Source organism: Grammomys surdaster, unplaced genomic scaffold (assembly GCF_004785775.1).
Source record: "Grammomys surdaster isolate TR1022 unplaced genomic scaffold, NIH_TR_1.0 262, whole genome shotgun sequence".
Classification (NCBI taxonomy): Eukaryota; Metazoa; Chordata; class Mammalia; order Rodentia; family Muridae; genus Grammomys; species Grammomys surdaster.
The window spans coordinates 3,193,009-3,217,251 of record NW_021604703.1 but is presented as its reverse complement, the minus strand read 5'-3'; the positions used below and the strand labels follow the sequence as shown (position 1 = coordinate 3,217,251).

Sequence of the window (24,243 nt, the reverse complement as noted above, 5' to 3'; positions counted from 1 at the left end):
CTCTCTTCCTCCTTCCCTCCCTCCCTCTCTCCCTCCCCCCCATCCTGCCTTGGTTTGGTTTGTTCCATGTTTTCATCAGTCTGTCTTTCTCCCCTTGGGTGACTCTGACCCCATAAGCTACCCATATGCACTTGGGATCTGGATGGAACTGAACCCTGGTTAAGCAAACTGGATAGATGCCGTCTCATTCATTTGCATATCTTCCCGGCTGTTATCTTGCTACCATGGCAGAGCCAAGGAGTTGACAGAAACCAGAAGACTAGGGAGGCTGACATAATTCCTACCTGGCCCTTTAGGAAAGTTTGCCAGTCCTTGCTCTCAACAAGGCCCTCCCTCCAAAATCCAGCCTTGTACTGGGTGAGCAAGATTCCTGTGAAACAAGCCAGCGTTTCAAGGACCTAAAGGGAGTTGGAGGTGGAGGAGGTCATGGCCATACATAAAGGAGGAGGTGCCAGGGAGGAGGATGTCTTTCCTGAAAAACTAACTCACCAGCCGTCCATACTGCTCAACAGAGAAGCGAATCTCATCATCATTCTTTTGCCCCACAGGACTTTGGCGAGGATGATTCCCTGTACATCACCAAGGTGACCACAATCCACATGGGCAACTACACCTGCCACGCCTTGGGCCACGAGCAGCTGTTCCAGACCCACGTCCTGCAGGTGAATGGTTAGTAAATGGCTCCATGCATGTCACCCCTCAAAGCACCCTCCCTGCTGCTCTGAGCAGACCTCATCCCCTCTTGCAGTTTGTCTTATTAAAGGCATAAGTAGCCCATCTGCTGTAATAAAGGAGAATGGCTTAGAAAGTACTGGGTCTGGCTGCCCCAAGGCTTCCCCAGGTGAAATGAGTTCAAATGCTGGGGGAGGGGCTTGGGAATAAGTCACACAGCCAAGTTACTCTGGGCTTCTCTGAGGCCCCTGTGGCCACTGTGAAGTATGGAGCATGTGTGGCCTACAGACAACATGATTCCTTGATCTCTGAATCTAGCGATTGCCGAACCTATGTCCAAGCCACCAAATGTTCTTACAGGTGACAAGATGCCACATCACTGTGCATCTAAGAGGCACTATTTCTCTCACCAGCCCTTCTCCCGCAGGGCCCCTAGAGCCTCCTCCTCTCAGGCTCAGCCAGTGAAAATAGGCGGGTTTGGAAGGATTCTTCAAACTCATTCAGGTCCAATGTTGCCAGCCATCTTAAAGGCTGGGAAGAACTAACCCCTCCTAACTACCCGCACCTCCACCAAGCAGTTTTCCAAGCCAGAGTCTGTGAGCACATTTGTATCCAGGCCTGAGGTAAGCATCGTACATAGACTCTCAAGTGGATAGCCTGCCACTTACTTGCCTGGGGCCATTCTAGAGTTAGAGCCTACCTCTTTGACACACTGCTGGCCATCTCAGCCTGGCCCCGCCCACCATCAAAACAAGCCCCAGTTTCCTATCCCAGACCCTCATATCAGGGGAATTTGCCTCATCCCACGAAGCCCAGCTGTTGCCCATCAGGCCTGGAGTAGGCACACAGGCATCAGGGAAGAGTGAGGTGTTTTCAACTCACACCCCAAAGCCTCGGTGACAGCAGGTATTTGGGACATCTTCCAGCAGAGAGTGAGTGAGGTGTCAAGAATGATGACTTCCTGAGATTCACCTTCTTTGACCTCAAGGATTCAGGGTGAGCAGCAAGCCATTTGGGAATGGCTGGGCACCTTCAACTTGCTCTGTTTACCCTGATAGCCTTCTGAAGGAGAGGTCCACAGAACCATGCCCTAATTGTTGAGAGATTCAAGAGTTTTCTCCTAGCCAATGGAAGGGCCATTGATACAGTAGAGAGATTAAGCTGGGAGCTGGACACTTTGTGATTCACTTCTTAATTCATTGTATGGCCAGGCTACTGGGCTGGTCCTATAGGATGTTATAGCTCCTGGCACTTCTCAGAGGTAGTTGGTGTTACACTCAATGCACTCATGTGCTAAAGCAGACCCTACCATCGTCCCCAAGGGGTACAAGTAATAGCCTGCTGTCCCCAGAAAAAAGGCAGGAAGTTTTCAAAATACTACTGAGGTTAAAGTTACGTCAGACTTGGAAAGAACCAAGTTGAATCTATATGGAAAGATATGGAAGATAAAATGGGCTGAAAGCCATAATTACAGTAGGAACATTTACTGAATATCTACTGTGTGCCATTCCTATCTTACAGACAAGGACACTGGGTCTCTGAGAACTAGGGTGACTTGCCCTTACCTCACATACAACCACACAGTTGATGACTACAAACAGACCTTGAGAATACCCAGGGCCAATGACTACAGGGATGCCATGATGTTTCCCTTAGAGAATCTGGATGTGAGGTACAGATTAGGTGGTTATGGATCTCTGGGCTTCACAGCCTGAGGAAACAGAGGGCAGGAGCCCTGCATCCTGTGTCTCCAAGCCTAGTGGATGGTTCAGACCAGGTTGGAACCAGCCATTGAAAGATACTCTGAAGACAAAGAAGTCTCAGACCTCAGCAAGATTGAAGTTGGTAGAACACATAGCTAGGTGTCACCCAGCTCCCCAGAGGTCTCAGTGACTCCTAACATTGCATGGTTTCCAGGAAGGAGGACTGAGTCACTGAAGGAACTTCCAGAAGTAGGGGACGAAGATCTTTGTGGGCTATGACTTGGTGTTTGTGGTGGTTTGATATGTTTGACCCAGGGAATGGCATTAATTGGAGGTCTGGCCTTGTTGGAGGAGGTGTGGCCTTGTTGGAGTAGGTGTGTCACAGTGGGCATGGACTTTAAGACCCTCATCCTAGCTGCCTAGAAGCCAGTCTTCTCCTGGCTTCCTTTGCATGAAGATGTAGAACTCTCAGATCCTCCAGCCTGACGTCTGCCTGGGTGCTGTCATGCTCCCCACCTTCATGATAATTGATTGAACCTCCAAACCTGTAAGCTAACCCCAGTTCAACGTTGTCCTTTATAAGGGTTGCCTTGGTCATCATGTCTGTTCACAGCAGTGAAATCCTAACTAAGACAGAAGTTGGTACCAGGGACTGGGATATTGTTGTGATAGGCCTAACCATGCTTTTGTTTAGAAGAATGTGGATTTGGGGACTTTAGATTTGGAAAGCAGTGGAATGCTTTTAAGGGGGCTTGTTGGACTATCCTAGTAGGAATATGAAAGACTTTGTTGCTAAGGGTGATTTGAACTGTGGAAGCCTGGCTCTAAAGGTTTCAGAGGAGAATAATTTTAATATGTGACTGAGAGACTGTTCTTGTGATATTTTGGTGAAGACTGTGGCTGCTTTTTGCCCTTGTCTTAGGAGTCTACCTGAGGCTAAGGTAAAGAGATTTATATTAATTGCATTGACAAAGAAAGTCTCAAAAAAGTCCAACTAAGACTTTGTTCTCTGGTTGAGTCTCATGAAGAGCATCTTGAGCAAGTGTAGCAAGCTTAGAAAGGAAAAACATAAAAATGTATGGTTCAAGTACTATAGGGGAACCAGGAAGTAAAATGGATCTAAATCCTATATTCAAGGAGATAAACAGATTAAGGAAGTGGTGACCTCAGGGCAAGATCCCACCCAGCTAAGCTTATTGTTTATGTGTTTGACATTGAACAAAGAGTAGTTATATCTTATTGGGCATTATTTTTATTTGGTTATTGTTTTCACTTGGACTTTTAATCTGGAATGAACTCCAATCCAGAAATGAAAGACACAGGCTTATGGTCTAGATCTTGAGGAACAATGACTATGAAAAGCTTAGGCCCAGGCATGGTGGTACATACCTTTAATCCCGGGAGACAAAGCCAAACACATCTCTGAGGTCAAGGCCAGCCTGGGACAGAGCAAGTTCTAGATGAAGAAAAGCTTAAGTCAAGGCATGGTAATGCATGCCTTTAATCCCAGCATTCAGGAGACAGAGCCATGCAGACCTCTGAGTTCAAGATCAATCTATAGGAGCAAGTTCCAGGACAGCCAATCTTAGGCAGTGAGGGAGATGAAAACAGAAAGCTGGTAATAGAATAAATTGGGGGGGGGGGGGTGTTCCAGCCTCAGCAAGCAGCAGAACTCAGCTTCAGCAAGCCATGTGGTTCTGGCTTTAGAGTCAAGAATAGAAGGGACTACTGGAACAATTGATGTTGGTTAGCTAGAGCTAAGAAATTGGCAGTGATTAAAAAGAGACCAGCATCACTGGGGTGAAATCTTCTGAGAAGTGTTTTCCGAGAATCCAAAGAAGCTGTGTTCCAGAGATAGCCAAGATTGCACCTTGTGCTGCAGCTGTACTTGGTAATATGTAAGAATCACCCAGGTGGTACTGGTTTTGAAGGTATGAAGGGGTCATGGAGAGCAGCTGAGGCTTGGCACTGTGAGAGGCCAGGGAAGATCATTGGTGAAGGTCCAGCCTCAGTTGCACTTGATGGCCCAGGAGTGAAGGGGTCATTCAAAGAAGTTGAGGTTTGGCACCATGAAGAGAGCCTATGAGAGGCTATCAGTGAAGCCCAGTTGCAGCAGAAAACCCCAGAGTATTTGAGATGCCCATACCATGGGATGATCACCAAGAACAGAAGCAGCAGTAGAGTGGAGTCAACCAGGGCTTAGAGTGCTACAGAAGGCAGAGCTGGAGATGTGACCCAAGTCCGGATGTGAGAGGAGCCCAGAAGATCATGTGTGGATCCCAGACATTGAAACAAGAAGCTGTGAAGTTGATATTGACTCAGACCCCAAGATAATTAAAGATGCCAGAGACATGGGATACCTGCTGAGGAAAGCTGCTAACAGAGAGATCTGAAGATCGAGTTGACATCAGCCATGGAGATGCAGAGTTTGGAGTGTGCCCAGGTGGTCTTCTGTCTTGCTTTGGGCATTACAGTTAAGTGATTGGATGAATCTCTGGAGATTTTTTTTTTTTTTTGGTTTTTTCGAGACAGGGTTTCTCTGCATAGTCCTGGCTGTCCTGGAACTCACTCTGTAGACCAGGCTGGCCTCGAACTCAGAAATCCGCCTGTCTCTGCCTCCCAAGTGCTGGGATTAAAGGCGTGCGCCACCACCGCCCGGCATCTCTGGAGATTTTGAACTTGGACTTTTAACGTTGTTGAGACTGCTGTAGACTATGGAAACTTAAGACTATGGGAAGTTAAACGAAATGTATTTTGTGTCATGGTATGCCCCCCCCCCATAGACTCATATGTTTGAACAAGTCTATGTGGGCCAGGGAATGGAATATTATGGTGTCATTCATATATATATATATTTAGCCCAGGAAGTATCACTATTTGGAGGTGTGGCCTTGTTGGAGGAGGTGTGTCACTGTGGGTGTGGTCTCTAAGACCCTCATCCTACCTGCTTGGAAGCCAGTCTTCTCCTGTCTACCTTCTAATGAAGATATAGAACTCTCAGCTCCTCTAGCCCCATGTCTGCCTAGATGCTGCCATGCTCCTGCCTTGATGATAATGGACTGAACCTCTGAACCTGTAAGCCAGCCCCAGTTAAATGTTGTCCTTTATAAGAGTCGCATTGGTCATAGTGTCTCTTCATAACAGTAACCCTAACCAAGACAGTGCTAAAGGAGGGAACCCCTGTGCAGGACACTAGAAGGCTAGGAGGATCCTGGTGGTTTTCAGAGGGATCTCTGACTTGCTAAAGTGTCTTCTGAGGAAGGAGGGAATATGGGTAGTCACACTGGCCTATCATTTTCACTATCCACACACTTGAGGGTATGAAAGATGGCCCTGGGCAGCTAGGGTGGAGTTTGGTACAGCTGCCCAGCTGTGCTGTTGGAGGTCTGGTTTGGTCCCTTCCAGATCTGGCAGAAAACTGCTTTGGAAATATACAGGACTGACAGACTTGGGGGAGACTTTGGATTTACCTTTAACCACATTTAGTCAGAGTTGGTCACATTTAGTCAGACATTAATGATCATAGCTAGAGGCTGCTTGCAGGACCTCCAGGACATTCATTATACAGATGTGAAAATGAAGGCCGAGAGAAAATTACCCCACCAAAAAACACAGGTCGCCTCCCATTAGAGCCACACTGCTCTTAAGCTGTTTGGTAGTAGAGGTCCCATATACAGATGAGGCTACCACTAACTTCTGAGATTCCCCCCATTTCTGTGGCTGCATAAAGGAACCCTTCCAGAAAGCTATACTACCCCACACAAATTATTAGTATAACTTACCCATAGCCTGGGCTTCCAGAGATGAGGCCCAAAAGCTGACATGATTTATAACTTCCTGCAAAGTCCCTGCATTGCTTTCATGGGAAGGAGCGAGAACTTTAGACATCAATGATTAATCCATTAAATTAAAAATACCTTCGACCTCCCCACAGTTCAGACAAGTAGTGATTCATCCCCAAAACACAATAATCATCTTCAAATCTGCTTATTACTCCAGCTTGATACTTTCGTGACTTCTTATTTAAGAACATGTTTATGCTGCCTAAACCTTGGCAATGAGAGACTTTTCCCAAAGAAAATGGCCCTTTGTTTTATGGATACGAATGGAGTGTGGGTAGGTTTGTGGGTGTGGGTGTATACACCTGCATGTGGGGGCCAGAGGTCAACTTCAGGGACATTCCTGAGGAGCCACCCACCTTATTATTTTTGAGACAGAGTGTCTCACTAGCCTGGAGCTCACCAAGAATCCTAGGCTGGCTGGCTAGCTAGCTGGCTGGCTGGCTGGCTGGCTGGCTGGCTGGCTGGCTGGCTGGTTATCCAGAGAACCCAGGGACCACCTCCCTTTTTCCTCCTCCTGGCTTACTGGGATTACAAGCATGTGCCTCCACAGCCTGCCTTTCTATGCAGGTTCTGTGGTTGGAATTCAGGTCTTTGTGCTTGTGTTAGAGGCAAGGCACTCTACCAACCGAGCTGTGTCCTCAGCCCCCATGTTTTCACATGAAGGCTTTACAGGTGTCAAAGAAAGTATCTTTATCTGGTGTAGCTTAGTTTCACAATCTTTTTTAGTGTGCAGAAGATGAAGGGCAGGGGCTAGGAGTTGGGATATGCATGGCCTAAGACATGAGCAGTTGTGTCCTTACCATGCTACTGAAAGCTGGCATCTTTGTTTTGCTCTGAAAAGACCCCAGCCTTCTGGGTGCTTCACAGCCTAGGGTCCTCCTTAGGACCTGCCTGTTCTGGTAGACTCTACAGGGCTAACATTGAGTATGGCCAAAGCTTGTTACTACAGGGATCGGGGCTGAGTAGGTGCAGGCCAGGTGCTCACTCAGAGCCTAAGCCTCACCCTTAGGAGAACTGTTTGGTTTTATAGGCAGGCAGGCACTGAGGGCCCACCCAACTGAACTGTGCTTTTTTTTTTAATTCCTCACACTGGTTTTATCCTTGGCAAAGCTGTCTAGTGCCAAGCTTCACCTTCCATGTTGCAACTCCGGATAGAATGGGAGCTGAGAAGACCAAGGGGTCTCTGGTCCTGCCTCTACCCAGTTTCCCAGGATGGCCCATGCCCTCAGGGTACACACACACACATATACACCACACACACATATACACACTGCTGATAAATGACCTCACTATGCTCTGTCATTCCACTCTACCCCAACTACTCTGGGGGTGACACCGAGGAGAACTGACCCACTGGCTCGAGAAGGATCATGGCAATTTTCTCATCATCACAAGTACCCGAATGCAGCTCATAGCCATGTCTTGTATTCCTTACACGGGTGTACTGTAGTCCAGCCAGCCTATCTCTGAACCTCATCGGCTACACATCCCTCGCCCTCATCCCAGCGTCACTAAGTCCTCAGTTTCCCAGAGTTGCCCTCTTGACTTCCTGGCATGTACTTGTTCTATTTACTGAGAATTGTTCTTATCCCCTTACGTATGATGTATCTCCCAGCCATTCATTCAACAAGTCAGCATGCTTTGGCGTGTCACATCCCCGAGGGGATGTGGCTGTGGGCAGAAGTGCTAAGGAAGAAGCTTCTTAAAGAACAGAAGGAATAAGGAGAATCAGAGGAAACATATAATTTCATAGGATGGCAGGAGAAGGAGATGAAGAGGAGAGTATTGATGAAAGGGGGTGGGGAGGTCAAAGGTGACCCCAAATGTTCTGGAAAGGGAAGTCTGCCCTTTACTGAAACAAGGGGAAGCCAGTTGGGGGAAGACAAATCATGAACTCACTAAGCCTTGACCAATGGGTGGCGTCTACCAACAGACCCCCTGTGGAGTTGGGTACAGATGGACATCTAAGTTTTCTTTAAGGGCAAGGTCTGAACTGGAGGGATGCATTTCAGATGTGTCAGGAGACAGGTGTCAAGTCTATGGATGGGTTGGGCCACCGGAGGGTGGAGACCTGCGTTCAGAGCCAGGGCTGTGAGGAAAAGCCAGCTGAGCAGGTGGGAGGCCAGTGGGAACGAGGAGGGATGTGCAGGGTCAGGTGGAGACAGCACCTTACAAAGATCACTCAGCTGCGTGGTGCAGTCAGACAGGCCAGGGCCACGATTCGGGCTGCTGAGGTCAGGCCAGCACAGGGAAGCCACTGCAACCCAGAGAAGAACAGTTCCTACTAGATAGCTAGGTCCATGTGGCCAGACCTGGCTTAGGGGAGACTGAGGGATAAAGTAGGAGAAAAGGGTTGGGGTGAAGAGCAGCCTGTTTTTTTTGGGGGGGGGTGGTGGTTAGAGTCACTTTATTCTCTTTAGGAGAGAATGAACAGATTGTATGAGCTGAAGGGAGAAAAGTCCCTAGAAGTAGAAGCAGGTGAGGAGCAAGTGGTGTTTGTTATCCTGGAAGAGGAAGGGCTTGGGCTCAGCAGAGCAAACAGGACAGCAGTCTTGAAACCCAGCATTATTGTGCAAATGAAAAATAAAAAGATGATAGGTCAAAGGTACAGCACTTGCTGAGCGTGTGTGAAGCCTTAGGTTCTATCACACATACAATGGATGGACGGATGGATGGATGGATGGATGGATGGATGGATGGATGGATGGATTGAAGAGGAAGGGGCTGCTCTTAGGAAGCTACAAGAGAAGCAGTATCCTCAGGAGAAAGCCATGTTTCCAGGGGAGAAAGACAAATAGGTAAGGAGCTTCACTGAGGGAAGGGCCCATCAGGACAACATGACATGATGTCATTACAGAGGAAAAAGGATGAGAGAAGAGCCGGGTGAGCCTCACTCAGAGGTCTGAGGCAAGCTGGGGAGGAAGGAGCACTAGATTTGGGGCAACATGTCCCCTCTTCAGTTCCTCTCAGGTTCTCCTCAAGGAGAGTTGTGTCCTTAAGGAGACCTTCAGATGGGCAGAGGCTCTGTGTGTGTGTGTGTGTGTGTGTGTGTGTGTGTGTGTGTGTCCCTACCCTACCTCCTCCCACTCCCACCCCCACCTATGGAGAGTTTAGTTCCTTGAATTTAGGCATGTATTTTGTTGAGTGACTCATCCTACACCCTTAACTCTCAGTCAGGTGTCTTTCTGTTCTAGAACACTCACATATTTCAGTTTAAATTTAGTCCCAAATTGGCCTGAGAAAGCTCTCATCTCAGATCGGTGCACACAAGCCCTGGGAGGTGGGAACAGGGAACGGGGTGTACATTGTGTGTGATCAGATAGATGTTACCTGCTCAAGTGTGACAACGTCTCAGTCTACAGCACATGCCTGTCAGAGATGAGGGCAGAGACCAAGGCCAGTCTCCAGGGCTGGTACTGGCCATTGTGGGAATCAGTCCCGTTCCCTGGATAAGCTCGGCACCAATAAACAGACAGATACCACAGATTCCTTGAGGTTGGGTCTCTCCTGTAGGAGGAGGGGAGGGTAAAGCCTAATAGGCTCTGCTCCCCAGAGCTCCCCCTGGGGGTGATCATCACACCTACAACTCCTTCAGTCTTCTTTCCCACACAGAAAGCTCCACCACCCAAGGGACTGAGAGTCGTAGTGCTGTGTGCATCATGCCTGATACCCGGCTGGTCTTTCATAGATATCAGCTGGCCAATATTGAATTAACAGAGCCTTGTAAAATCAATCAAGGTCTTTAGTCAGGTGCTAGGCTTAGAGAGGAGGAGACCCTTCCCCCATTCGGTATTGCAATTGCTCTGTAATATCTTGGTTTAGCAAAATGACAAGGAGCAATGTCAGCTCTCAGTTCTCTCAGCCACGCGCTGAATTTTTTTTCCCTTTCTAGATAAACTCAGCATTATTTTTGTCAAGCCCCAACAGATCCATTTTAATTGGAATTAGATATAGTCTGTGGGTTAATTTGTCAGATCTTGTTTGTGACAATGGCAAATCTTCCTAATCAATGGTTTCCTCTCATTATTACCTTTTCTCACGCTGTCGCTAAGATTTTTACAGTTCTCATCACTTGGGTCCAGGCTGTTGTCTGCCTGGTCTATTCTGATCTATAAATAAGCTATTAACTTGGGATGTTTGATACTAGCTCTGTATTGTCATGCGATCTTAACCATCTTTTTTGGCTTGTGGCCTGGAGTGCAGCTATGGAAAACATCATTTTTCTCTATTCTATGGTTGCACTCTTGAATGTCCCTCTGCGAGACTGGAGAGATGGCTCGGCAGTTAAGAGTACTTGCGTAAGGACCGAGGTTCTAGAACCCACAGCAGGTGGCTCACAACCTCCTGTAACTCCAATTCCAAGGGAACTGGTGCCCACTTCTGGTGTCTGAGGGTACCACATGTCCATGGTGCAGGTACAGACAAACAGACACATACAGACATTTGTATGAATATGAATTTAAATCTTTTTATTTTGAAATGTTTCCCATGAGTGTCTTGAAAATTTTGACCTCAGTTTTGGGGTGTTATTTTGGAGGCTGGTAAGCCCTTAGGAGGTGAGGCTTGGATACTGGAAGTAGGTCACTATATGTAAGGCTGTGAAGTCGATACTCCCTTCAACCAACCACATTCTCTGCTGCCTGGCTTGTCACAGTATGAAGAGCCTCAGTTGTACCAGAAAGAGAGCCCCTCCCATTACCATGCCTTCCCCACCATGGTGAGCTGAGAGTCCTTCAGCTGTTTCTGCTGGCTGTTTGGTCGCAGGGATAAACACATCATTTTTTAATTTCTACACCTGCGCCGGGCAGTAGTGGCGCACGCCTTTAATCCTAGCACTTGGGAGGCAGAGGCAGGAGGATTTCTGAGTTTGAGGCCAGCCTGGTCTACAGAGTGAGTTCCAGGACAGCCAGGGCTACACAGAGAAACCCTGTCTTGGGAAGAAAAAAAAAGTCTACACCTGCATATCTTATCTTCCTTGACCACACTCCTGGAGCATCAGAGTTAACGTTGCTTCCTGTACTTTCTCCTTTTTTATTTTCCTTAAAGGAATGGTGTTGGTCCTTCTTTTTATGGACATATTCTTCATTTTGTTCCTATTTTACTGGGACTTGCATAGTCACATGCCGAGAAGGAATTTAGGTCTTTTTCAAAGGCTTTTTCAGTGTCTAGTAAGAAAATCAAATGATTTCTTTTTGGCCACCTCTGACTTTGGGTCCATTACAGATATTCCAGAACCCACTGAAACATACTCAGAGTCTGCTGTTCTGTTTTATGTGTGGCTGCATATCTGTATGTTCTTATGGGTGCACACATCCCTTGGCACATGGGTAGAGGTCAGAGGGCAACCTCGGGGGTTGTTCCGTAGACCCCACCTTGCTTGAGACAGGCCTCTTGTTCACTGATGCTGCCCATGAGCATCTGAGGATTCTCCTGTCCCTACCCCACATCTTGCTTCAGGAGAGATGGGATTATAGATACGTGCTGCTGAGTCCAGCTTTCTACGTGGATTCTTGGGATCTGAACCCAGGTCCTCATACTTGCACAGCAAATACGTTGTCCACTGAGCCATCTCTCTAGCCCAGTGTGTTCTTGAAATACCTGCTAGACATTAGCAGCTGTATTTATGATCCTGATTTACATAGGACTGTGGTGGTTTGAATGAAAACAGCACCGTTAGGCTCGGGTATTTCATTACTTCATCCAGGTTGGTGGAACTGTTTGGGAAGAATAAGAAAGTGTGGCTGTGTTGGAAGAGGTCTGTCACCAGAAGGGTGGGCTTTGGGATTTCAAAAGCCCATATCATCCCCAGTTAGCTCTCTCCCTGACTACTTCCAACTCCTGCATAAGATGTAAGTTCTAAACTCCCCCTCCAAGCCCTTCCCATCTTCCTTGCTGCCATGCCCCACCATGACCATAGACCCAACCTCTGAACTATAAGCCTCAAAGACATTTCTTTGTTCTGTAAGTTACCTCAGTCATGGTTCTCATCCCAGCAATAGAAAAGTAATTAAGCCAAGGACAGAGTGAGACAGTCACGACTTACTCATATCTCTGAGCCAGCTCTATAGCCCCAAAGGTTCCTTTTAAGTGACCCATTTCATTGAGGTCTTTGTTTTTATTACCCATAACTTAGTACAGCATTCTCATGCTCTCAAGGCTGTTAGTATTCTTTTTCTCTTGTTTTCAGTTGACCAAACTTGCTGTTCTTACGGCGAGGCAGCTCAAAGCTTTACTCATCGCTCTCTTGGCTTTCCAGTTGAGTTCTCCAGTCCACTTCTACCTCTGTGGGCTCTTCTGCTTCCTGTAGGTTTGCTCTGCGGCTGTCAGGCAGGCTGCTATGAATAGGTGGAGATCTTGCAAGAGCCCAAGCTCACTAATGCCCAGATCCTGGGTAGTCTTCAACTAGAACCTGGTTTTGTTCTAGAACCCTCTCAAACCACACATCACCAACAGCGCTCTGGGCCAATATAGCCTCCTTTCTCAAATTCTGTGCCTCTTGGACCCCATTTCTCCCTCTGCCCAGTGTAACTAACATGTGAGGAAGGTTCATCCTTTCCTATATGAACCAAGTGAGTCAAAGAAAAGCTTACATCTGTGTTCTTAAAAGCAACCCCCACCCACATCTCAACTGGTCCCACTCACCTCCTCCATCCTTAATGGTTGATCTGGGACAGAATCATCCTCGATGCTGGTATAGCCTGGGAGTCTATCCCCAGAACTTTGAGCAAAGAGAACCAGGGGGAGAGATGGTAGAGACATCTTGCTTTGGGGATACCCTGTGCTTGACTTGAATTTCCCCTCTTCCTTCCCAGAGGTCAGCCAGGGCAAGTCTTGGAACTCGAGCTGGGTTGTTAAAAGTGTCTATGGCAACTGCAGATCCACTGCTCCTACTGACTCTAGAGTCTCACTTTTGTCCTCTGCCCACTGAGCATGGACCACCAGAGTGCTACCTTACTCATCATCAGTGCCATTGGCTCCTCCTACATAAGTATCAAGTACTCTCTGCTATCCCCGAGAAGATTCTCATCTCAAATACAAGGATTCCTCCTTGTAATAGACAAAGGAACTGCCAGATAGTACTAAGAAAGCATAGTTATCCACTTCAAGAGGAATCCATCCCCCCCCGCCAAAAAAAAAGTGTGATTTGTTTAAAACTCATTTGTTTACATACATTCTAAAATCCTGTCTTACAGTATATAGAGTAAAATGTATTAATAAACATAAGCCCTTGTGAATGTGAGAAATGATGGAGTTTTTACTTCTAGGGACAGGATGGAAGACTCTCCCTCGCCCCCCTGAAATCTCCATTTCTCCAAGAGTCTTCCCCATGTAAGGGGCAGTGCACTGTAGAATGTGCCAGAATCTTGCCTACCTGTGTTCATCTAGCCATTGGGTCAGGTCATACACCCAAGCTGAAACTTAACCACCAGGGGGCAGAACTGAGTCACTCCCCAGCCAAGGAGGACACATCTTTCTTTCATGCAGGTTCCAGAGCTTAGGGAGTGAAGGAATAAAAATGACCCACTGGAAAATCGATGGGCTTCCCCAGAGCTGTGATGTAATTAGCAGCCCTGCCAGTCAGTGCCTATAAGTGCTTCGTGAAGCATTTCCTGAAAGAAATTAAGGCCCTGTCCAATGGCTTTCCGATAACAGGAATAATACATCTGAATTTCATTCATTGGGAGATTAATTCCAGCCGCTGGTTGCTCTTTACATCCTGCAGCTGAACAGCATTAAATATTTGGATGTCTTTCTGATCATATTTAGAACAAGGGTGGAAGCCATGAATTACAGGATGCAACACAGGTTGCGTTTATTACTAGTAATTCATTTTATAGCTTTTTTCCTTGGTGCTTGGATTGTCAAAGATGATCACTGTAAACTGGTCCTGAGGCCTCCAAAGTTACCTCTCAGGTTCACCCTCTAGATCTAAGGTCTCAGGGGTTGACTATAGGCCCAAGACTAGGTGTGGGTTTGTTCTTACCAACACTGATTCTCACCCACAGTGCCACCAGTCATCCGTGTCTATCCAGAGACCCAGGCTCAAGAACCTGGGGTGGCAGCCAGCCTTCGATGCCATGCTGAGGGCATTCCCCTGCCCAAAATCATATGGCTGAAAAATGGCATGGATGTCTCAACCCAGATGTCCAAACAGCTCTCCCTCTTGGGTAAGAACTGCACATGAATCCCAGGACAGGAAGTGAGAGGCAAGATCATGGCTGAGTCTGGCATGTTAATAGGAAACAGGGATCCCCTGTTAACTGGCATACACAGGTTTCATGGGCATCTAAGAGGTCATTAGCCAGATTCAAGGTCACCCCCTATTTCAGCAGTGCCACCCTATCCTGGGTCCAGTCCCAAGAATGTTGGCTGCCTTCAGCCATACCCAATGACTATGCTTTTAGCTCAAGGCACTTCAGAGATCCTGAGAAGGTGGTTGGGAGGGCACATGAAAGGATATTCCCCCTGAGAGCGCCACCCTGTGCACTCTTCCCTCTACAGCCAATGGAAGTGAACTCCATATCGGCAGCGTTCGCTATGAAGACACCGGGGCATATACCTGCATTGCCAAGAATGAAGTGGGTGTGGATGAAGATATCTCCTCCCTCTTCATTGAGGACTCAGCTAGGAAGACTCGTGAGTACCCCATTGGCTCTGAGGTCCTCACTGAGCTGTACAGCAGTGTTAGGGGGACAAGGGGAAATACACTAACTCTCCAGGGCCACGGTCAGCAACTGGGAGCCTCTAAAGGCTGGGATAAATCTCTTTCCTCAGTACACAAAGCTAGGTACAGATGGTTCTCAAGCAACCTACACAGCTCTGGAAACAGACGGTAGAAGTCTCTCATCAGGACACAGAGGCCAGGACTACAAGGAAGCCAAATACCCCAACTCTGCCCCTGCCTCCTATGTGATGTATGACTGGAAACTCATACATCCAGGTGCTCCAGGTGGCCTAGATGTTCGCAGGTGCAGACAGCCATCCCCTCTCTTTAGTTATACTTTCTTTGATCTGAAATTACGGAAATGAACCCTTTACAAGTCTTAAATAACTTTAAGTTTTTTTGTCGTGTACCTGGGTGTGTGGTTCACACATAGGCCAGAAGGGCTCAGATCTCCTGAGGCTGGAGTTGCAGGTAGTTAAGAGCTGCCTGCTGTGGGGTCCTGGGAATTGAACTCTGGTCCCCTGGAGGAGCAGCATATGCTTAAATTGGTGGGACATTTCTCCAGGACCTTAAATAACTTTTTCACCACAGCGAACTGTAATTATTCTATTGTATTCATGGTATATGTGCATATGCAGACACAAGCATGAATGGGGTTTAGAACTCTCCGTGGTGTGAGGAGCTACCAGATGTATACAACTGGGAGGAGAGTGGCCCCTCCTCCGGGAATCATCACCTACCTCATGGGCTAAGCATCCTATCCCTTATAACCACTGCCTCCCCAGGGGGTCCCTCAGTAGACATCATGGCATGGGTGCCATTCACTCCCTCTTGCTAAGTCAGACTCAAGCTAAGCTTTGATCATTGACTGAGAGAGAGAATATTCTTCCATGGAGAGTCTTAACTGAAAATCGGCTTTCCTGATAGATGGGAAATTGGCAAGAGGCTGCTCGTTCATCATTGCCCACAGAATCGGGGAGGCTGCTGGACTCCTAGGACTCCGGTTTAAAGATTCATTTAGAAAGAGAAAGCATTCTGAGACCTAGAAGTATCCACATGGGTCAAGCACTATGAGCTGATATTGTTGCTGGACCAATGAGTGATTCTTCAAGCGACAAGTAGATTCTAGAATGTTCCTTAATGGAGTGAATCACAGCAGTGAAGGTTTGACATTGTCCTTTTCTCTTTCCCTCCTGGCTATCATGTTGCTGATCTAATACTCGGCTGCTACAGTGGCAAACATCTTGTGGCGGGAAGAAGGTACTGTGACTGTCCTGTGTCATGCCTGAAATCACATGTATTCTCGGTTCCCCGAGCTTCCCTGAGCCACCAGCTTTGCAGAGCCTATGTACCAAGGAGAGAGGGGACTCAGTCAAAATCACATGGCATGCACATGCACAGATACAGCTTAGGCTCCTGAGCTTTGGGCACTGAGCCTGACACAGTACATGTAAGGCCCACAGCAGGGTTGCTGGCTGTAACTTCATGCATTCTCTGCTCCCCAGCTTTGGTGCCTCAACTGCCAAGTACACTCAACTTGTGCTCTTATGTTTTAAGCAGTGGTAGGCTGTTAGGCCTTTGCATGCTGTTAGGGTACTGCAGAGGGACTCGGGTTTATGCAGCAGAGACTTGTAAGGAAACACAAGTCTACTGGGGTTGCTGTGTACTGTTGGAACCCAAGGCACACTGAAGCCACCTTAGACAATAGGGCTGGTAGGTGATGAAACACTGAACAAATCCCATCTCACCTCAGCAGTTGAATGCTTTGCCTTTCTCTGCTGATTCTCAAGTCCTAGAGAAGCCGGAATATAGAAGCCAAAAGAAAGGGATCACAGGCCCCAAGGCACACTCAAATCTTAATAGGAGAGAGACCAGACAACAGCAGCAAAGGAAGCTGGGAACCCTTTGGAACCCAGTAGTAGAAGCTAGATTTCAGCAGAGTCTTCTAGAGGGCGGATCAGAAGGCTGTGTCTCCTGTGAGGTTGACTGTGTGTTGAATGAGTATTGACTCTCACTTTCCCATACTGACTGAGCTCCATGCTGCACTCAGCTGGAAACATAGCTGTATGTACAAACCCTGTGTGGGCTCCATTAAGATGTCAATCTTGTGTTGACTTTTCTGGTGATTGGCTTTCAAAGAAGCCCAGGGAGGCTGTGCCCAGAGTGGCTGTTTCAGCCCAAGGTTTGTAAGGTGGATCATTCATGGCAGAGGTATTTTGGCATGGTGCCTCAGACATTGAGATTGCTGAGGGGGTAGGGGGGCTGCACTGAACCATATGCATATATAGCTAGCCCTATATGATTCTCCAAGGGACAACTAGGATTGGCCATTGAGAGCAATGCCATGTGCTCCCCAGCCTGGGCATCTCTGAGGGACTGGGTTCCAGCAGCAGGAACCTGTTTGCCTAAGCAGGAGAGACAGGGTACTGCAGAGCTGGTGTAGGTTATGTTGGTTCCCAGCCTTGGGAACTGACGTCTACCCTTCCCCACCAGGAGATGACGTTACACCTCTATTATGCTGCTGTGCCTTGTGTGGCCCTACCACACAAGAAGCTCACAACTACATTGTGTTCACTCCTCCCAGGCCTCAGCGTGGGAAACATGTTCTATGTCTTTTCCGACGATGGCATCATTGTCATCCACCCTGTGGACTGTGAGGTCCAGAGACGCTTGAAACCTACAGAGAAGATCTTCATGAGTTATGTGAGTTTCTATGACTGAGGCAGCTTCTGTGTCGTGCATGGTCAGAATCCAGAGGTCATGCTCCACATGTGTGCATGTGTGTGAGAGTCTGGGTTCCTTCAGTTCTGGTCATTATATGTAGGTGTGGTTCTAGGCTAAGGAAGGAGCAAGAGGCAGAGAATTCTAGCTCTCCATACTTCGTCCAGCAGCCGTGAGGGCCAGGGTGCTGCCTATGCCCTGGACTACTTGATACCCGACCTTACCTGCCCTTGGGGGTCAGAGGTGAGGTGGCACAGAGTCAACGACAGTCTCCAGGAGCAGGTGAGAAACACCAAAGCAAGCTCATCTGAACACTGCTGTAAGCTCCTTTAATACCCTCCACCTGCACCCCACTGGTCTCCCAAAAAAAAAAATCTCTTCAAAACATCAGTTCCTGATTGGCTGGCATTGTCTGCACCAGCAATCCTTGGTCTCTCATGCAGTCTTCAACTAGGTCCTCCAGCAGGAGATGCCTTTGTAGCTGAGTAGCCACCTGGTGTTTACATAGAGGTGGCCCCTCCATTCCTGCTCCACCAGGGTACACTGGATTCCTGGCCCCCAGAACTTCATAGTCAAATAGTAGGGACTGCAAGGTGAGCAGACAGCATCTAGACAGGTGTTCTTGTGGTGACCCTTCGGCATGGACACACGTGAATGAATGCCCAGAGTCACAGAGGTACTACAAATGAGACATAAAGCCAAGTGTCAAGTGACAGGTACCAAGGGAGGGGGCAGCAGAAAAGATAACCACTGGGGGAAGGCATAGGGGACCCTCCCTACTCCCATTCCCCTGGGTTCCCTCAGGCTGCCACCCCCGAGCAGTTATGCCCTGACCCTGTTAGGCATGGGGTCATGGTCCTGCTTGCCAGGTAGCATCTTGTGATACCAAGTAGCAAATGCTCTAAAGAGAAACTATCCAGCAGTGGGAGGAAGAGCACGTGGGCTCATCCTGGATGATCGAGTTTAAGGCACCTGTGAAAGAACCAAAGAGGGTCTGAAGGTATGTTTCTGAGCTGAAGATAGAGATCTGGGCACCATCTGGGTGTGAGTGTTGTCAAAATCTGAGGAATGGACAGGGGCATGGCTACTGACTGAGATGGACATTCAACAGAGACCTGAGTCCTCAACCACTCAGGGGCAGGCTGACTAAGAGAAACCAGAGGTCAGGCTTAGTACAGGGTAACAGGGAAATCAAAGAGAATATTCATCATGGAAGACAGGGAAAACAATGTTTCTATCTTTAAAAATATAAAATACAAAGGACCATAAGGAAGGGGGTGGGGGAAGCAGTGAGCTTTGTACAGAATGGGCGAGACTGGAGTAAAAGAACTTGTTGTATATACAGTGTAAGGTGCAAGAGGCAGCGTGTAAGAGTGAAGTGCACACAAGCAGCTTAACTAGAGATAGACACTTGGCAACGTGCTGTCCTTGCAAGCATGGGGGCCTGAGTTAGAAGATCCTTGAGCCTACTTTAAAAGGGGACATGGCTGGAGAGATGGGGTGGTGATTAAGAGCACGTGTTGCTCTTACAGGGAACCCAGGTTCAGTTCCCAGCAACCACATGGTGGTTCACAACCATCAGAAACTCTAGTTCCAGGTGGTCAGATGCCCTCTACCTGCCTCCAGAAGCATCAGGCGCACATGTGGTATACATACAAACATGCAAGCAAAATGTTTTAAAGCATATGTTTGTAATTCCAGCCTGGGAGAACAGAGGCGGGTGTTGGGTAAAGTGAGGGTCCTGCGTCTGCCCCACCATGGGGCTAGAGCTGCTCGGGGAGGCAGGATGCTGGACTCGGGAAGTTTGACTCCATTCACCCCACACTAGCTGAAGAAGAGCTGAGAAGAAAGTGGGGGCCAAGGGGCTGGACTGGCCCGCAGCCAAAGGGGAGAGGGCTGCACCCCATGGGAAGAGTCCTTGGCTTGTCGATGCAGCTTGGCTTGGCTTGGTCACAGGTGGCTGGCTTGGGTTGGTGGTCACTGTGGCCGGGAATGCAGAGTTCTTCAGGAGATTAGACAGCTCTGTAGGTAAAGGCCTCCATTGCTCCCCACAGCAGGTCCCAATGAAAGAGAAATAGTCCATGGTTCTAAGGGGTTTATTGTCATGGAGGAAAGTAGATGAGAAACCATACCCCCTTTTCTCAGGGCAGGCCTGAGGTTAAATACCTTTTGCAAGGAGGAGGGTCTGGGAAGAGCTTAATTGGCTAAGCCCTTCTGGCCTTTAGGTACCTCATTAATATGGAGATCTATCTTGAGGCTACATGACTGAAAAACACAAATCTATGAAGGGCTGTGGCATCGTGTCAGGAGCCCGGAGTCTGGGGGGTGTGGTAAAGCGCATGCTGTCCCTCAGGGTTATCTTGGGTCACAGGGCTTCCAGCCTGTGCTCAACCAGAAACCAGGCTGCCTTTCACAGTCCTACAGGCAGGCAGACTGTGACATTCATTGGCCAGCTAGCCTAACCTACTTGGTGAACTCTAGGCCACTGAAAACCCATCTCAAAAATAGTAATAGAATGGGGCTGGAGAGATGGCTCAGTGGTTAAGAGCACTGACTGCTCTACCAGAGGTCCTGAGTTCAAATCCCAGCAACCACATGGTGGCTCACAACCATCTGTAATGAGATTGGATGCCCTCTTTTGGTGTGTCTGAAGACAGCTACAGTGTACTCATCAATAAAATAAATAAATAAATATTTAAAAAAAAATAGTAATAGAAAACTAATAAGGCGGCCAGTCCTGGGGGGGATGACATGGCCTCCACCTCCACAGGCATGTGCAAACTTACACACATATGAACACACATGAATTCGGGAATAGCGAGTGTGCAGACAGTACCTAAAGCCATAGGTTTCCATGAGACCAACAAGGAAATAGACTTTAGAGAAGAAATCCAGGAATGAGCCCAGGGCTATTCCACATAGAAAGATCTGCAAACTGAGAACACAGTGACAGAGTGTTGACCTTGGTGAGGAAGACAAAGGTCAAGTGAGAAGTTGGTGGTGTGGCAGGGCCTGCATGCTGTTGTATGTATGAATTCCAAGGAGTTTGAGGAACGAAAAAAAGATATCCAAGAGGGTGGATGGCTCAAGAGCCCAGGGATGCTGGAGTGGGGTAGGAGAACAGATACATGGCTGGCTGTCTCCTTACAGGAAGAAATCTGCCCTCATATGGAAGGAGATGCTACCCAGCCTTGCCGATGGGCCTCTGCAGTCAATGTCAGGAATCGGTACATCTACGTGGCCCAGCCAGCACTGAACAGAGTCCTTGTGGTCGACGTCCAAGCCCAGAAGGTCTTACAGGTAATAGCTCTTGGAAGAAGTGGGAAAGACTTGAAATCCTGAGGCAACACTTCCTTTGTGCACACTCCCCAGCTCCTATAAGAAGAGCTTAGCCAAGGGAGAGACTTCTGTGCAGCTGCCTATCAGGTATATATCACCATGTGCCCAGCACATTATACATGTTCAAAGACTAGCCATGAATGAGTGCACTGGAGGCTCCAGCATGGACTCTAGTCAGGGAGGCAGAACACAAAGCCAAGTTTCCAGGTGCTGTAAGGAGCGAGAGCTGGAAAGCCAGGGTTGATGTGCCCAAGGAGCTGTAAGACTGCTTAAACCTGACTCTCCCTCTGGAGCTGAACAGAAGCTGAGATCTGAATGCCTCCTAAGACACAGAAGGTGGAAGCAGCATGCAGTGATGAGGGGGAGAGGCGGAGGCAGTGAGCTCAGGGATAAACAGGAACCAGCCTCCGGAGGGCCTAGGAGGCCAGCGAGGCTGTAGAATAAAGTCAAGGTGAAAGACAAAGCCACCAAAAGGTTTCTGAGCATCAGTTAACTCAGCTGCTGCCTTACAAAAGCAAGAGAGATGGAGCGGGGATGTGGTGGAACTCGTTTCAGGCACAAGATGGTGGCAGCTTCAGAGGACCATGATGAGAAGTTAGTGGATTCATTTATTTTCAGTTATGTGTATGTGCACATGAGCATCAGATCCCACATAGCTGGACTTACAGGCAGTCGTGAGCCACCTGATACAGGTACTAGGAACCTAGCTTTGGGCTTTGGGAAAAGCAGTAAGCACTCTTAACCACTGAGCCATCTATTCAGCCCTCCTAAATCTATTTCTGGCAGGTTGAATGTAAGGTTTGAGAGGAAAAGAAAGGAAGCACATGGTTCACTTCTTGGTTAGCTTGAGCATAGAATGGTTATATCATCTATAATCAATGATGGGTTAAATTATGTCCCCAAAGACATTCCATGCCAGAAAACTAAATGTTATCTTATGCAGCAAAAGGGACAGTGTAGGTATGGCTGAGGATTTTTCAAGTCAGGAGATCCTGGAAGATCTGGGTGGACCCTGGCTGCAGTCACAAGTATTCTTGTAAGGGAGAGGCGGAGGATAATTTGATCACAAATGAAATCAAGGATGCGAGGATTTAAGATGGTTCATTTCAAGGCTGAGCATAGAGCGTGGCACAGATGGGAAGGAGATTAAATGTGAAATGCTGTCAGGTATTTAGGTAGACATATCAAGTAAACAAATCTGAAGTCAAAGGAAAGATCAGCTGGATCTGTCTACTTGAGTGTCATCACCCCCTGGCCTGATTTAATCTAGAAAACTAGCTGAGATATCCCAGGGTATACAGACAGTCAAGAGGGAAAGGATGGAGGCCTGAGGCCCTCCCACATATAAAGATCAAGAAGCAGAGAGATGGACACCCAAGAAAGACATCTGAGGAGGAGCGGGCAGAGAGGTAGGAAGAAAACCTGGGGCAGTGGTACTCCAACAGGCAGAAATAGTCTCAAGAGGTGCTTTCCATGTTAGGACAGCTTGAGAACTGGCCCCTGGATTTCATCTTACTGCATTGTAGAACACCTTAGTCACAATCACTAGGATGACAACGATCAAGGCCGCTCTGGGGAAGGGAGCTCAAGTCAGAATGACAGGGGAGAGTGTGTGGTGGGGATACAGGCAACTGCATGGACGGGTCTCAATGCCAAACTATGAGAATAGAAATGAGAAAGGGGGTACCAAAGGAATGTTTTCAAAGACATGTTACCCCAGATTATGTATGCAAATGCTAATGGCAACAACTGTTTCCACACTCCTCCCGTGGATCACCAAAGTCAGTGAGTAGGCTCCAGTGCACACGGGTGGGGACACCAGCTGAAGCCAAAAGAATATGCCTCCACTGGGTGCAACTAAGCCACACAGGAAGTGTGTGTTAGATTACTTTTTTGAATTCTTTTTTCACTGAAACAAAAGGAAGATTCTCACCAGGTGAAAGCTAAAGCGTGAGATCAGACTGACCAAGCGCATGCGCAAGGAAAGCTGGACAATGTGATTGCCCACTGAAGGGCTGGGACTAGAAACTTAACCTGCAGCCAATCAGCAGAGTTGTCTCTGTCCTGCCCTGGGAAACACGGCTGTAAAGAGCAATTGGTATCGCCAGAGTTGTGATTTTTTCTGGTAGATGCAACAGGTTTTCACTTTGTCGTTTTGTAACTGATTCCTGTGATCAGAGAACGCAATAATGAATAATTTTCATCTTTTGAAGTATATACTAAAGCTTATTTTAAAACCAAACTCCTGATCAACTTTGATAAATGTTTTGTGTTTACGAGAACATGTATTCTGGTATTAGATGCGCTATTTAATATGTGTCAGTTGCGTCAGGTTGATTCATTGTGCTGTTCAGATCTCCTTTCTTAGGTGATTTGTTTTGTCGGTTTAGTCTATCAACTGCTGGGGTGTGTTTTTAAAATCCACTCTGCCTGTGGAGTTATCTACCTCTCAAAGTTCTATCACTTTTACCTTAGAATTGTAGTCCCTTCCTAGAAGAAAGATTCTTTTTTTCTTATAAAATATTCCTTTTTCATCTCTGGTAATACTGTGAATCTGTTTTTTAATAACGCTGGTTAGCTAAATCATATTTTAATTAGCATTCTCATGCCATAATTTTCCAACCTTCCTATTCCTTATATTTAAGATGTTCTTTCATAGCATTTAAGTTTTATCTAGTTTAATTAGTCTCTTAAAATATTTGGTCCATTAATATTTAGTATAATTGGTATAGTTAAGTGTCTCTACAACCTTACCTTTTATTTAGCCTGTTTATGTTGCTTTTTTTCTCATTTTTGTTTCCTTGTAGCTTTAACAAATATTTGTGTTCTATTTATTCTCCATTATTTATTGAAGATGTACCTGTGTTATCATCATCTTAATAACTACAACACACATCTTTATACTGATACTATCACATGTAAATTGTTAACTTCTGTCTTGGCTTCCTTTCTTGCTACTGTGCTAAAAAATACCCTGACAAAAGTACTTATGGGGGGGGCTGGAGAGATGGCTCAGCGGTTAAGAGCACTGACTGCTCTTCCAGAGGTCCTGAGTTCAAATCCCAGCAACCACATGGTGGCTCACAACCATCTGTAATGAGATTGGATGCCCTCTTCTGGTGTGTCTGAAGACAGCTACAGTGTACTCATAAATAAAGTAAATAAATCTTAAAAAAAAAAAAAAAGTACTTATGGGGAAAAGGGTGTGATTCCAGATCCATTGTTGCAAGGAAATCAAGTACAAAACAGCCAGTCACAGTGCTAGTTAAGAACAGCCAGTCACAGTGCTAGTTAAGAACAG

General features: G+C 47.3%; 1 protein-coding gene across 2 annotated transcripts in view; it reads left to right on the top strand.

Annotated features, from left to right (window-relative positions):
• Positions 1 to 24,243, top strand: part of Fstl4 (follistatin like 4) — a 419,001-nt gene that overhangs the window by 378,305 nt on the left and 16,453 nt on the right. Inside the window, exons 8-13 of one of the 2 annotated variants that reach the window (XM_028775987.1) lie at positions 549 to 669; positions 14,224 to 14,385; positions 14,720 to 14,854; positions 16,116 to 16,142; positions 17,467 to 17,585; positions 20,754 to 20,903. In XM_028775987.1, the coding sequence (XP_028631820.1) occupies positions 549 to 669; positions 14,224 to 14,385; positions 14,720 to 14,854; positions 16,116 to 16,142; positions 17,467 to 17,585; positions 20,754 to 20,903 (714 nt within the window). The remainder of the gene's footprint in view (positions 1 to 548; positions 670 to 14,223; positions 14,386 to 14,719; positions 14,855 to 16,115; positions 16,143 to 17,466; positions 17,586 to 20,753; positions 20,904 to 24,243) is intronic. The other variant, XM_028775986.1, reaches the window with a different exon arrangement.